The 15,675-nt window shown below is 36.2% G+C and overlaps 1 protein-coding gene across 6 annotated transcripts in view; it reads left to right on the top strand.

Annotated features, from left to right (window-relative positions):
• TRDN (triadin) overlaps nt 1-15,675 on the top strand; it is a 244,571-nt gene that overhangs the window by 206,367 nt on the left and 22,529 nt on the right. For 2 of the 6 annotated variants that reach the window (XM_074819208.1, XM_074819206.1), the window contains exons 29-34: nt 743-769; nt 1,830-1,877; nt 7,126-7,170; nt 9,256-9,273; nt 11,014-11,061; nt 11,897-11,917. In XM_074819208.1, the coding sequence (XP_074675309.1) occupies nt 743-769; nt 1,830-1,877; nt 7,126-7,170; nt 9,256-9,273; nt 11,014-11,061; nt 11,897-11,917 (207 nt within the window). The remainder of the gene's footprint in view (nt 1-742; nt 770-1,829; nt 1,878-7,125; nt 7,171-9,255; nt 9,274-11,013; nt 11,062-11,896; nt 11,918-15,675) is intronic. The other 4 variants (XM_074819204.1, XM_074819207.1, XM_074819209.1 and 1 more) reach the window with 4 other exon arrangements.

A 15,675-nucleotide genomic window follows, 5' to 3' on the forward strand; every position in this document is an offset into this window, starting at 1 on the left:
CTCCCTGAGCTCTCACTTTAACTGAGAAACGTTCTCTTAAGGTACATGGAAAGTATTAGCTCAGTTTTCAGTTTTATCTCACCTGTTTTTTCTGGGAAAAAGTGGAAAATGAAATAGCACAAAGTTTAGGAGCTGTGGCACTGAAATGCTGAGTCCTTTTGTTTAGATGTGTCCTCATTATGTTAATTACATTTCTTAATATGTCTTTCTACTCCTTGGAGTATCACTGAATCCGTCTGAAATTCATTGACATCACCAAGGCAGGTGCAATTGTCAGGGACTCTTACATTTAGATTGCCCTAGGTGTCATTTTCTCACTCAACCTAAAATTATTTGTCTGGCTTTGTCCTGTATTGAACAATTTATGGCCTGAACTTGCCCTGTCTCTTAGCAGACACTGACCTGAGCACCTCACCATAGCAAGGTAGTTGCCCTAGGTTTGATATATATGGTCCCCATTTAGTGAGGGCAACTTAGCCCACCAAGGAGATGCAGAGCCTTCCAGGGTATTTGTACCAAACATCAGCTAAATGAGGAAACTAGGGTGCCTGTGTTCCTTAACTAAGTGTCCCAGTTAGGTGCCTGGGGTGGGTAGTATAAGACAATGCTAACTGTTGCACATTTTAATATAGATTTCACTGAACATTTATTTTATGTGTCTACAAATGTCATGAATAAATACATTAAATCCTGTATTACAGTCACAAAATTATTAAATTGCACCTTTTTTGTTTACTTCTAGCTACCTCAGAGAAATCTCATGAACACAGTAAGTATCAAGTTGATAAAGAATATTGCTACTTCAGCTTTTAGGAGGAAGGTATTTTTTACGTTGTCAAAGCTTTAGCAGTTTAAGATGGGATGCATCAACACAAGCTCACAGGAAATTTTGGCTTATGAAACAGGCTTTCAATTATTGTGTTTCACAGGTCTCAGTTTGCATGAAAACCGTTTTCCAATTCAGGCTAAGACCCTCCTGTGCCCTCTGCCTCCATGACAGTTTCACACAGGAAAAAAGTCAGGGGGGACACAGATGAGGAAAGGTCTGTGCAATCCTCTGGCTAGGGCTCTGATCCAAGCAACAGAGAGATTTATCTCTTGGTATGATGCAGCCCTCACCTGCTACACAATTTAGACATAGCTGGTATAAATCAGAATAAAACATATTTTTAACATTCCTCTGAAATGCCATAGCTTTCTCTTTTCTTTACCATAGTGTTGGGTTTTGGATATCACACTGTTTTTAAAGAGCACAAAATTGCATACAGCTTTTTTATTTTTTTATTTTAATACAGTATAATATTTATTATTGTTACTGCTTCACTATATATCTATGGGATCCAGGGTAACAGAGAAATATGGAAAGCTATTTTTTCTTTATGCAGTATACTGAACTTTTATTTGCCATTCTATATGAGACAACCCCACTTCTGTTGCAATAAAATACTTTCATGATTTCTATATTGAACATTAAGGAGAAATTTTCTATATAGAAGATAGGTGATACCAATCAAAATTAGCAGTAGAAGCATTTCACAATTTTAGAAATGCTATGATATTTCTAAAAAACACAGAATGGAATTTTGTGATTTCTTAAACCACATTAAAAAGTGAAAACATTTCTTCGACATTATTTTTATTTTTTAGGGAAAACATTAATTAGATACCTTTTCTCAAGAAAGATTTATCAAAAATTCTTCTCAAATCTAGTATGATTATGTAATGCCAAGTCCTCTTTTAACCTCTTTTAAAATCATGATAAGAATCTTTTATTTTTAAAATCTTCTAAAAATTAAAAAGCTTTCTAATGTAAGGGTTCTTATTTGCAGAGCATGAACACGTTAAACATGAAAAAGCTATCTCTCAGACTAAGGCAGGTAGGTTTGGCATTTTAATTTCCAATTACTCCAGGCTCCACTCAATAAGGATATGGTATGGTTTGCAAAACTTGCAGACTTTATTGAGTTAGGCACTGTTTTTTTGCTTTGTGTCATTGGCTTTTTCAGAGTTTGGGAGAGGAAAATAAAAAGAGGGTGAAATTTAACTAAAAGGATTCAACTTCCACAGTTTTTCATAGTTTCTGTGACTCTTTCTCTCATTGGTGCAGTATGGTTTATAAACCATTAGTAAAACCCATTTTCCAGAGTTTGGGGAAGGAGTTCTCTATTGCACTTTGGTACATCAAAGAGGAACACTGGAAATTACCTCATCTCAGGCTTTTCAGTAAACCAATTGTTACATGAAGTGGGTCTGGTCCCCAAAAAGGACCAGTCTCACTGGGTGCATGTTAACCCACAGAGAGGCAGCCTCCAGTTTCTGAATCTCAGAATAACAGGAGCTGAAAAATTTAAAAAATACAAATAAATAAAACTGGGCTGATTATGCACTCAGATAAACTGTAATAACCAGCAACAACTGGTTGCAGGACAGGGATTCCCCTTTTAAACCAGGACTTTATGCCTCATCGCATTATTTGAGGAGAAATGCACTCAGGGATCCACAGCTGGGTCTGGTGCGAAGAAACAGGACTAAGACAATAGCATCATAGAAAACTCAGCTTTTGGTGCTCTGCCTACATCACTCCTGAGTGATCTTACCAGATGCAGTGGGCACTGAAAAGCAAGTATCAGTGTCCCATCGACCTCTGCTGGTAGTGCTGCTGTTTAAACTTCACATGAAAATGAAGTGCTCATGAATAAGTGATTGGATAAACCGCTTAAAACTTTATGTGTTCAATGATAAGCAGACAATCTTTTTTTTATTACACTTTTTTTCAGAACTTTTTTTGAAAGAAAACAATTTATCCTACACATTTACTATTTTTCTCATTTGGTTTTATAATACAATATTCTACTTGTAAATGAAGTATTTTCATAGACATTTTGAGGTTTCCTGCAAGCCTTGAGTAGCTGATTTAGTGAAGTTGTATTGCTGGTTTTGTGTCAACAGGGAAAAAAACAATATTTCTCACTCCAGACTTCAAAGACACAGAGGCCAAGTTGGTTTTTTTTTTTTTTGTCTCTTTGATCACTTTTGTGTATTAACAGCTGGCAGAGTGCTTCAGCCAGAAGATGGGTGCAGGTGGGCTCAACCAAGGCAGGAACATCCTAGCAAGGAAGCCACCCTATCCAGCTCTGTGCATCCTGGGAGGGGTCAGAGGTGGTCAAACAGTGGGTTGTCCAGGCAGGTGGCAGGACCACTCACCTTTCCTGCAAAATGAAATTAGTCCTGCTTCACAGTCAGCCTGATCTCATCCAGATAACAGCATAAAAATATATTTCCTTGATGAGGCATTTGCAAACATCGGAACATCATGTTGCAAATGAGTACATCCAACTGATTTGAAGCTTACTCTAGTATAGTGCAGTATATTCCAGACTAAAGACCTTGGAATTTAAACGGTTTAAGGAAAAAAAAAAAAAAAAAGGCTTGCTAAACTTCCTTTAGCATGAAAGATCTCTTCTCAGGTGATTAATGCTTGCTTTGGAGAACAGTGGCTGTTTTGAGTTTCAGTTGACTAGAAGTATTAATCTGCAAGCACTGGTGGTAACAGTGCTTCTGCCTGCTGTGTGCCAATGAGTGCTCTTGAGTTAGCAGACTGAATTATAAAAGCCTCGTTCTGTATAAAGCAGTGGCCTCTCTTTTCACCTTAATTCTGAGCAGCTTCAAACTATTATTCTTATGCCTCCCGTCATCACACATAGAAGTATTACATGACTGATAAACTAGAGAATTTCAGAAAATATATTGATCCTGTAGGGAAATGTTTAAATTAAAGAGTGCTTTGTGTATGTGTGTGAGAGCAAGTAAAGCAAGAGAATTCATTCCTGATGTAATTCTTCTGAAACTGCCTGCAATACACAGAGAAATGTTTACTGCTTATATTTTTCCATTTAAATTAGATACATCAGGGAAAAAATTAATATTAATGCTTGTAGTGCTGCAAAACTAGAGCTCTGCAGAGGTTTCATTTTCTCTAATGAAATATTTCAGAACTTTAAACTTTGGGCTTAATAAAAATCAGAACAAAATCTGAATTTTTTTTAAATATTCCCAAAAAATTATTTTGGACTTTTTTTTTTTTCCAGACTCCTCATGATATATTAAACAAAAAGCACAGGAGAAATTAGAAATATCACATCTGTTCTTGACAAAATACTATGTATTGCCCTCATGAGATTTTTTTTTTCACTGCTTTTCTTCATACTGAATCTGGTGAACAGAAATGATTTTGTGAAGCTTCCTGATGTTTAGAAGTATGTTCCCTCATAGAGAGTGTTCTCCTTAAGTTTTGATAATCTACTCCTTCCATTTCCCTTCTGGTTACAACCAATGGCTAGAAACTTAGAGAAAAAGCCGTAGTCACCTCCTGGAGATCTGCCAGGAAACATATCAGGGTGTTCTCCAGTGGAATCAGCAGATCAATACTTGCTGTGTGATTAGATTGCAGAATAGGTAGCTGTATGAATAACAAAGAATTACTGTATTTATTCCCAGATGAATGCAAGTCCACAGTCCTGTTCAAGACACTCTGTTTTCAGGAATGAATTAATTCTGAAAAGAAATCCCTCCCATATCTTTAAACGGATCAAACATGTCATCCACTCACAGACTTACTTGATCGACTCCTAGAGTTACAGAGCAAACATTGCTGTAAATTCTCACCAGAATTAGAAAGGTAAAAATATCTTTAGTGTTCAAAAGAGCAGGAATAATATTCAAAGTAAGAGAAGTTCCAAACCTTTTGAGCTTTACTTGTCATTAATCCAGTGGATGGTACAGGACCTATGTTTAAAGTCAGCATGCTGGGTTTTTTTCTGTATTGGTACGTGGAAAACTTAATACCTTAATCTAAATTAATGAAATGCACTGTTATATGCTAAAGGTCATCTAAGAGCAGAAAGAGGATAATTTATCTCAACAAGTTGCATCTTCAAGCTGCTGGTTGTACTGTAAAAAAAATTCTAGCTTCACAGACAGCCGTGAAATGGAGATGAGATTTTTTTAATTCACTGCTTTCATAAGAAGCTGACAATAACAATAGCTGAGTAAGGGGGGGGAAAAAAGCCCTAACTTAATACAACTGAAGAGAAATTAAATCGCCACCTACAAGATGACAACTGAAAAGCATAGCAATGCAGGGCTATATTTTATTTCCAAAGAATAGAAAAGATCAGTAACCATGGAGCTTTATCCCTCCCTGTATTTTCCCCCATCAGTACTGATTTTCTTTCAGAAACAAAATTTAAAAAAAACCAGACCAAACAAACAAAACCCAAACTACAATTGCTGTATGCTTCTTGTCCACACTTGCACCATAACTTTGCTGAATGCTGCTGTGTTACGAATGAGAAACATGGTCTGTGCAACAATGAGGCTGTTTCTCCATCTATTGATATATGATAAATGTCTTTTTAGGCCTCGCTGGCAAGTGTACACCTCTGGGAATGTCAGAGACCCAAGTTAATAAGAAACCAACACAGAGAAGATGAGCTTGCTCTCTACCCTCAGAAAAAACATTCTCTGGAAGTTACATGCTACATTCAAAGGAAATGTCATGTCTGTTGAGACCACTCAACAGTCAGCTCTTCTAAATACTGTACTATCCACTTATTTAGTCAGAGTGCAGATTAGGATTTAGCATCCAAATTTGGACATTTGGGTTCTGGAGAAATAGCCCCCAAAAAAGAGCAGCAGTTCTTGAGGTTGACTGAGTGCACATAGGTAGAGTGATGAGTAAAGCAAAGATCTCATAACTCACAGGTGGTTCTAGCTACCCATCCCCTTCCCAGTACCTCCTTCCATCATCTCATTTAAGAACAAGTTTTACCACCAGGTTGGGAACGTCACTCATATTCAGGAGCCAAGCAGCTTTGCGCATGCACAGATGAGGGAGGTTTTCTAGCCAACTAGTCCTCAGATGAGTTGAATGACTTCAGGGGAAAAGACATCCCTGCTGCTCCACCCAGCTGTTGTCAGTTTCAGTCTGATGCCTCACAGAAGTCTTGGGGAAAAGGAAGGGGCCAGAGGCATGTGACTGTAAACTGCTTCCATCAGCAAGAGGAAGGGGAAATATATTCTGAAGTCATCTTAAACATATTTAAAAAGAAAGGTAGCGATGTGAGTTGAAAGGTAGGAGTTGGGAAAGATGTTTGAATTCAGGTACGGAAAGAGAAAATGGGAGTAGAAGAAAGGATCATGAAAGGATCAGAAAAGGTGAAGTTCAAGTCAACCAAACTGGGCAGAGTAGAGATCTGAAAACACACATCACAATTCTCACCTGACTGGGCCATTGGGCAGTTAAGACAAAGCCCACCTGATCAGAAAGTGTAGTCCTACCTGTGCCTCTTCCTGAAGCTTCATCTACAAGCCTACTTGGAGGAGAGTCAGCTCAGGTCTGGTGGATGATGTCAACATGGTTCCACATCATCTGAGAATTGTGCTGAGCAAAGCCACAGGCAGCTCAAGAGCATGTGAATTGGCAGCTTTTCTCATGAAATTAGCAGAAGTTCAGAGTTGCTCTAAGGTTTTGTGACAGATATCCAGCTGAGTCTAGCTAAACTTGTTCAGCAGCAGGTGGCATGAATCGTCATTCAGGCTGGCACTGTCCTATGTGGATGTGCCTCTGGTGTTAGCATGTACTTAGGGATCTCAGTACCTTTCTTGTTTTCGGAGTGTAGACATAAGTGGATATGTCTGTGCATATTTGTGATTAGGCAGTATCTAAGCAGAAGTTCTCAGCATTGTATAATACCAAACTGTTGAATTTAGACGCTTGGGAAGGTGATGTTCACAAAGTTATAATTGTCGTATTGTTAGAATACAGATTCCACCTGAATGCCTGCCTGAAAGACACCAGATAGGTGGCTGTTTCCTGGTGGCTGAGACATTAGGCCCAGTAGTTTATTTTTTCAATGGAGTTTGATCTCACCATACAGTCAGAACTCATAATGCATTCATGCTGTTTTACAGTACTACAATGTGATGGTGATGCTAAAGACATACATCTATTTTGTCGTTGTGAACTATATGTATAATATCACATATAGACATATTCTTCCAGTTATATGCACCTATGCTAACACAGTGTGAATTTCTAATTTTAATGCTGCTTTCACAATACAGAGGAGAAAATTAAACAACAAAAGACAACTCCCACTGAGAAGTCAGGTAGGAACAAGTCATTCTCTCCTGATTTATGGGGGGATGGGGGAGAGGGGGTGTTAAACGCTATTCGGTACACATCTAGCGTAGTACATTTGCATTGCAATCATTTTTTTTACAGTATTTTGAAATATGTGACTGATAACACTTTCTTTGAGCAAATCCAGCAGAATGGCAATTGCAGATACCATTCTAAGAACAGTCTTTCCAATGACAAAGCCAGGTCAAGACATTTCAGCTCTTGGGCTGCTTGTTCCAGCCTCTCTGCCAGAGCTGGGCTAATGAAATGAGGTGTAGATGTAAATCAGGTCTCTGAAATGATCCCAAATTTCCTTGTAAGGTGCTGCTGTTTGTTTTTTTCAACCTCAGATCTTTCGAGCAACTGAATTTACAGCACAGAGACCAGTGCCCAAGTAGGGAGTGATGCAGGAGGATGAATCGTCAGGTGGATTAGGAATTTACATGAGTCTTAAACTGGGGAAAATGTTTTTGAAATTTCTCATGGGGAAAATGTTTTTGAAACTAATCTTTAAGTCTTTGGGTCTTTTCTATGATTTAGAACTTGTAGGTTTTGTAATAATAATGCTGACAAAAAAAAATTCAAGCAATATTGACTGTTACAGAAGCCCTGAAGGGTCACCCAAGGAATTAGAACATTCTCATCATCACTGACAGTCAACACAAAGCTGTTTTGAAGGATTTTTCTAGATATCAACCTCTTGATTTCTACTGGGGATAGTGTTGAGCCAAACATAAATTGAAAGATTGCCAAATCTTGGACAATGATGCCAACAATGGATTTTCATTTGATATGGTGGTGATGATGATGATGAATATTTTCAATAAATGCTATTTTGCTTTAAGCTGAATGGTGCAGATTACTACCTCATTTTTATTCTTATTCCGTATATGCCTTTTCTTCTCTGCAGTAGCAGAATAGATGTTGTGCAGAATAGTATGGTTCTGTCTCTAATTGTGAACGTTCATATAATTTGTGAATTTATATTGCTTTGTGTAAGAACTCTAACGATAATCTATCATTTTACTATGAAGTGATGTTTTACAGCACTCTGTTTATCCAATAAAAATACTGGTTTGCTAGTTTTTATCTGATCATGATCATAAACTGCTGTAGCTTGTTCAAAACCATATAAATTATATTTCTGTTAATAGAATTAGAGAAATTACTGTAAAATACTTCAATATATTTCTAACCTGAATGTTAAATGAGTTAGCAATTACTGATAGGCAAACAAGTCTGGAGAAGGAAGAAATGACATCTTTGAATTTATAGGATTTTCATACTTAAATTCACAATTTTGTTTTTAGAATCAGCTGTTTCACTCTTAGGTTGTGAGCAAAATCTAGAAGGCTCTAACTGTGGTTTAGCAGTGGTTGAAAACAAAACTGCCAGAAATATCATGACTTTACTACTTTTTGTAAGATTTGTTAGTGTCATGTACTTGCCAAGCCTTTTTCCTATTTGATGGAACCAAACTGAAAATGCAGTATTTCGAGTTGGCCAATTTAACAAAAGCCACTACAGAAATAGCTTGTAAGTTTTCAGATCAATACCTTTTGAGCTTGAAACAGGCAACTTCAAACAGTGGGTAAGTCATTCTATCTTTCTTTAACAAGCATTTTATAATTATATTAATTAGTTTCTGGAGATGACTAGTGCTCTCCTGACTAAAAGCATAGACCAGTGTGTTCTCAATGTTGCAAATCAGTTGAATCCCACCCAAAATTTCCAATCGTCTGTTGACTGGTTTGGACCTACTTCTAATTTACACTGTTACACAGGGAGAAATGGTTCTGGAATACATAAATGTGTTACTGTGCTAAATGACAGGATACTGCATTATTTCAACAAAAGCTGATAGCTAGTGGGAGTTGCAAAGGTCTAAACATGTTAGACCCTACCTGCATTTTAGGGGCCTGAATGCTGTACATCTTTACGTGAGTGGGGGAAGCTTAAAACAAGTGAGAACTGATTGCTATAAAAATATCTGAATGCTGAAAAAGAAAAAAGTAGAACCTCTTTCTCTTTATATCTAAAGATTTCAATTTACCTTCTTTTGTCTTCTGTAGTCCAGGCAAAGACAGCAAGTACGTGGTACCTACCTTGATCAGAAAAATTCCTGTAAAATAGCTGGATATGTGTGGCTTTTTTGATTTTAACATATGGAAACTGTCCCTTAGCAGCTTCTAGTTGTTGCTTAAAATTATAGTTTCTTTATCACCATGCCTTCCATTACTTTCATTTAACATACTGTCTCATTGCTATTTAAAAGTCCATTTGACATAACCGGTTACTTCAGTACAGGAGTCAACGCGTTCTATGCTTCCCATATCACAGGTCTAAAAAAAAAAAAAATAAACAGCAGTGACAAGCTTTTTAAAAATCACTGTTAACAATTAGTTGGATTGAATAAATACTCCTGCTGAATTAAAAAGAGAAAAAGAAAGACACCATCACATTTTCTTCCTAATCATATATTATTTTAGTGTAACTGTAGCTAGATTTTTTTCTCAGTCAAAAAGAACTGAATAAGGAGTCCATAAATTAACTTACCACGCAGCCTGCTTGTTAAATTTCTATATCTTTTTCATACCTTCAACATGCAAGGTAAACTGCAAAAGTAAAAAAAAGAAAAAATCAGTTAAGTTCCCAAACATTGCCATGCTTAAAAACAGCCCAGATATGGGAAAAATATCACTCTTCACTACCACCAGTTTTAATTCACATCTCATAAAACCATTTCCCATTTGAAATTCCCTATCATGTCTTCATCTTGGCATTTCCTGACATATATCTTCCCCTGAAATCACAGTTGCTAGGAGTTTAATTATTCATCTAAGTAGCAGAAGGGCTGAGGCACATTGCCCTTTTTTTCAGGGGCTACTCACATTTTCAGCATTTTCCACTTTAGAGCCCACATTTGTGTCCTTGTTGCTCAAAAAGTAACTGGTGCACAGTTTTTTTAGCTGTGGGAAACATCACCTGGAAACAAGACCAGCATAGCTGTCCATTGATTCCTCAGCTCTAAAATGTATTGTGGGCCCTATTTGCATGTGTTTGGCATAGCTGCTACTATGCTATGAGATCCATGGTGTAGGGTTTTTTAAATTCCTTTTAAGCAGGTGTGACTTTTGTATAAATGATGTAGTGCTAGAACTTGTTTTTGAAAAAAAACTTCTTCATCCTCTCCATTTCCAGCAACCTAACATTTTTTCCAGTAATAATTATGAAAAAGAAAGGAGAGAGGGGAAAAAAGAAAAAAAAAATGCATTGCCAACCAAGCAGTGCTACTTCTCTACTTTTCCACACTTAGATATAATTTGTTTATATAGAATAGGATGTGTTTGAGACTGTGAAGTCAGCTCAAGTATGTCTGAATCAACAACATAAAGGTTGACTGAATGGTTGCTGAGTTTGCTCTGTACTCTCCTTTCAAATAACAAAAATGGAGAGTAGATACAAATTACATTTCAGAAATTGAGGGGAGCCCCTATTAATGGACTTCTTCCTTAAGATACATGCATAACTCTTATTAACATTAATAATAGCTATATGTGTGGAGCTAAGTGCAGTACTACTGAACTTGTGCTATTGTACTACTGCTATTTTGTGGCAGATCCCTCAGTGGATAATCTGTTAGTAACTAGTCATCTGTCTTTTTGGCAAAATAACAGCATGAAGCAAGAGAAGATAAATGTTTATTCCTGAAAAAGATACATGCAATCCTTCTTAGTTAAAAAAACAAACACACAAACAAACAAAAAAAACCCCATACAAAATGTAACTTCGAAAAATGGCAATTTTGTTATGCTGTTTCTTTTATCTAGAGCATGAAGCAGTCAGACATGAAAAAAATGTTCCACCTACAAAACCAGGTAAGCACTCCTGCATTTTATGCATTCATTAATATTTAAACTGTCATTTAAAGAAATTGCAAAATACAATTACATATGACAAATGTCAAAATCATGGCCCTGTGATCTATTTTGCTCTACAGAATGGCCTTGACATGTCATACAGTATGCATTTGCAATTCCAGTTGTCATTTTCTGAAGATATATATATCAAAGGTCAAATTTCTGCTTCTGTAATTCCACTATGTCAAAGAAGTTATGCCAGCAAAGAATTTGAACCATTTCTGAAAGTGCTTGCTTTAAATGGCTTCATTTTGCTAATTATTTGTGGGTGTCTGCCATTTATTTGAACTTCACAGTCTTCTTGTATGAGTCAACTTCTCAGGACCAGCAATAGTTTAATTTTTGTCCGTAGCAGGTATTATGCAATATTATATTCAGATCATGACCTGGCACTCACTATCCATCATCTATGATAAATGTCTCTGCATATCATAGCTCCTATACAGCCTCACTGGCAAGAGACAGAGCAAAATTACCTCAAGTATAGGAAGCATCACTGTGAAGCAATCACCATGGGTTTAAAAAATGTCTTCTCTATGCCTCTCTGTGAAAGGAAGTAAGTGAAGAATTAAAATTCTTATTGTTAGTATTCTTCATCCTTAACTCTAGCACAGCAATTATCATGTGTAGATGAGAACATCCCTACTATTATTATCCATTATTAGATTGTTATTACTATGAGATTATTAAAAATTATGTTTTGATAAATAGAACAAATAAAGTCATTCTCCACTATAACAGCATTATGCTGCACCTGACCTGACCATTTTTCTTTCCTCTTTTTACTTCTCAGTCAAACTGAAAAACACTGCAAGTACGTGTCATGTCTTGTTTCCTATAGAATATAAACCTTCTTTTCAGATGCATGTTGTGTCAATTTGCATTTTTGCAATTTTGTCACGTTAGATAATGCTATTTTCTTGTTTATACTACAGATACTCTTGTACTTTGTCTGCATATTAACAGCTGAACAGTCTAAAACTAAGTACATTTATAATTTAATAATGTGAAGCTGCAACATTCAAACTCTGTTTACAATTTTTACTTTTTATAAAAATAAAGTAAATTGTGCTAGCAGTATAATTGATGCTCTGGTGATTTTAGATGAGTGTAGACACATGATTTATCTTTATGCAAATATTTGTTTATTAAAAATACCAAAATGGCATACAGCATAACTGAATTAGACAACCTTTTCATTACTTCTTTTACCATTTCAAAATTACTTCTTTCATTAATTCACTAAGCACGTTCTTGGCCTTGTTTCAATACACTTTTTTTTTCCTACTTTAATAAAAAGCTAAATTAAATTAAAGAAGAGGAAGGAGTATTTCCCTTTTAGATGAGTTTTAAGGAGTATTCAGGGAGAATTTCTTACATAACAAAGACTTCCAGACATTGGATAAAGTCCTTGTTAAGGCCACTAAGACTTCTGAATAGATAAAGACTGGGATCTATGCTTATTGTGGCAAGTCATTACACATTACATACTGCAAATCATGATCAGACAACAATCAGAAGGACAGTGTTTACATTGCATGCTTTGAGTTGCGAAAAAGTTGAAGCATGGACTTTCACATATGAATTTGTTGTAACCTCTTTATCACAGGATTTCTGTTTTCTTTTTTGTACTGTGCCTGGCATATCAAGACCAAACCATGTGTTATTCTGATGCAAAGTAATCTCCAAAGAGTATCTAAAACCAGGGCCAAGCCCCATGAGGCACAGACCTCTTCCTGCTCCAGGTCATAAGCTGACAAGGCAAGGCAAACTGATTCCATTGAGCTTCCTAAGTCTCCTATGTTAGGTGCCTGAAGTTAAACAAGATGAATACCCCTCTTAAACACCCGTCAGAAGACACAGTGCTATTCTGAACTCCAGCTCCAAAGGGAAAGGGGGAACACAAAGCGTCTGAAATATGCCAACACTGGAGGATCTCCTGCAGTCCTGAATTGCAGTGTTCAGTTTTCAAGTTAGCATTTCAAAATTATTACTTCCTCTGAAGCTATTGGTGGATTTTTTCCATTTTTGCCAGTATTTTCAGTAAATTTTCCTCTATTTGATTCCATTATTCAGATTTGTTCAGTTTTGTATTCACTGGATCTGTTCACTGACAATTTATGTATTCTGCTCTGATTTATCTGAGAGAATGTTTTCTCTACTATGCTATCTCTACTATATCTTTACTATTAGAGGCCCATCAGAGATTTAAGTGACTAATTCCTCATGCTTTCCACAGTAAGGATCACTGTCTACAATGCTTTTTTATCAGAAGCTATATTACCCTGGCATATTGTGAATATAAGGAACAGCCAAGATATTTTCCCCTGACCTTTGCAGAGGGATGTTTGTACCACATTCTTGAGCTTATATCCTGTTGCTTGAAATTGTTATAAAGGTTAATACTGCCTTTAGAAAAAGAAAAGGGAAAAAAAAAAAACCAGTAAAAAACATACCTATGATGTGATCATATACAAAAGTAATTCTGTTTACAAGGCCTATTTTGAGCTAACCATCCTTTGAATAGATCAAGCTCAAGATTTTAAGCACCAGAGCTATCTATTTTAAATTACTTTTTTCCGCTCAAAGAAGAACACTTAGTTGGATCACTGCCTTCTTTATTTCTAGAGCTCTATATAGCTTTGCTTCATATATTTCTCAGCCAGGTGTACAGTATATTTGTCATAACATGGACATAGCTATCATGTAATTCAGTATGAGATGTAGCCATGGACACAAAATACACACTGATTTTGGAGTTCAGGTCTAGTAGGAATATAAAATAAATCCATACATTTATCCTGGGCTGAATTTATTCACACCCCATGCAGTCTTACTGTAAAAGTAAATGGGCTTTAAATCAGTAGAGAGATTGTATCATTAAGTGAATGACAGGTTATAAACAGAAATACAAGACTGAATTTGAAAAGTCCAAAATTATCAACAAATACATTTTTACAGTAACTTGCTATGTGAATTACCGTGCAATTATAAAAGCGATTAGTAAACTATCTTATTTCTCACTATTTCTGTTTTAGCATGAGGAGGGTCTTTGGCAGCAATTGATCCTATATCAAATTTCAACGTGTAATGAAACTCAAAATTTACTCCCTGCATACTGAATAAAGACTTTCAAATTGTGAGAAGTTACCTTGAACAGAGGACAAAACTGGTGGCATATCTTACTCATGCAAGAAGTAATACAAAACCGCATTTTGCAATCAGGAGGAAGATATTTTAAGAAAAACCTAAGCATTGCTCAAAGTCTATTCCCATTTAGTTCTATAATGAAAGTCCCAGGATAGGAATAAAGTGTTTCCCAAAACCCCCAGAGTAAGTGAAATTTTGTTGACACATTGCGAGGAGAAAATGGTCCTTATGTTATATACACCAGAGGGTCAAACTAGCTACTCTTCAGGTCAACGGTCTTCCAGTACCTTGCTATCTAAGGGAATCCATCATTAATCCTAAATTAGGATATATGCATATAACGGCAAGTCCAGATGCCTCAGTCAACCTCTCAGTTAAGGAGTGAGAGCATGAACCCGTTTCCCAGATTTAGTGCCTCAGAAAAGTCTTTTTTTTTCCCTTCTGAAAATGAGAACAGGTGTTAATCCATGGATCACAATGCAGTAGTAATGCATAAGCTTTCAGCAACTATGCGCATGATCATAAGCAGAAAAATAAATATTAAAGGACTTATGCATGTTAGCATTTAATAGCAGCAAAACTGGCCTTTGCTGAATGCCTGTGATACCTAAGTATTGAGCACTGACATTTATGAGTCTCCTTATGAATGAAGACCTGAATGAAAGTTTCCTGGGATGTATTACTGAAAATCATGCTTCATTGCTTCATCTTCCTGTTGAAAAACTGACTGAAACATTTTCACCTTGGTGTGAGCTGTAGAACCTCATGTTCATCTGAAGTCCAAACTCATCATGAAGAAACTACAGAGTTAATCCAATCAAAGGAGACGCTGAAATGTTTTGTGAACATATTCCTTTTTTCTCTAGCTCTAGGTTCAAGGAATAAAGGTTTTGCTTGGCTAGTGAGGTTATTCTGTTTCTTTAAAATTGTGTTCAAAATAAACCCAGGACTAATGAAGTAGTGATGGGTAAAAAATTCTTGGATTCTAAACCACAGTTTAATTAATTCCTTTGATTTAAAAAGAGTAATGATGGTTTACACCAGGAATTTTTATCCCATTGAATTGATCAATTTTCATTAATTATTATGGATATTGTAATAGCACAGGAATACATGCTTCTTTTGTGCTAGGTGCTGTGCAAAAATGTAGCCAAAATTTTTCCAGATCTCAAGAGTTTTTACTCTTAAAAGGCAAGGCAAACTGATAATGCAGGAGAAACAGTTATACGAGGGTGAGTGCCAACTATTCAAGGTTTTTGGTTGGGATGTGTGGATGATAAGAAAAGAGAGGTAACAATTAAACTGAATCCATCTTTTGGAAAATAGCATAGTCAGCTATAACCTTGAATGCACATTTAAAAATAACTCTAAATATTTGCTTGTGTACATGTTCATTGTTAAGTCACCATCCTTTTAAAATGA

The sequence above is a fragment of the Strix aluco genome, chromosome 3 (assembly GCF_031877795.1).
Source record: "Strix aluco isolate bStrAlu1 chromosome 3, bStrAlu1.hap1, whole genome shotgun sequence".
NCBI lineage: Eukaryota > Metazoa > Chordata > Aves > Strigiformes > Strigidae > Strix > Strix aluco.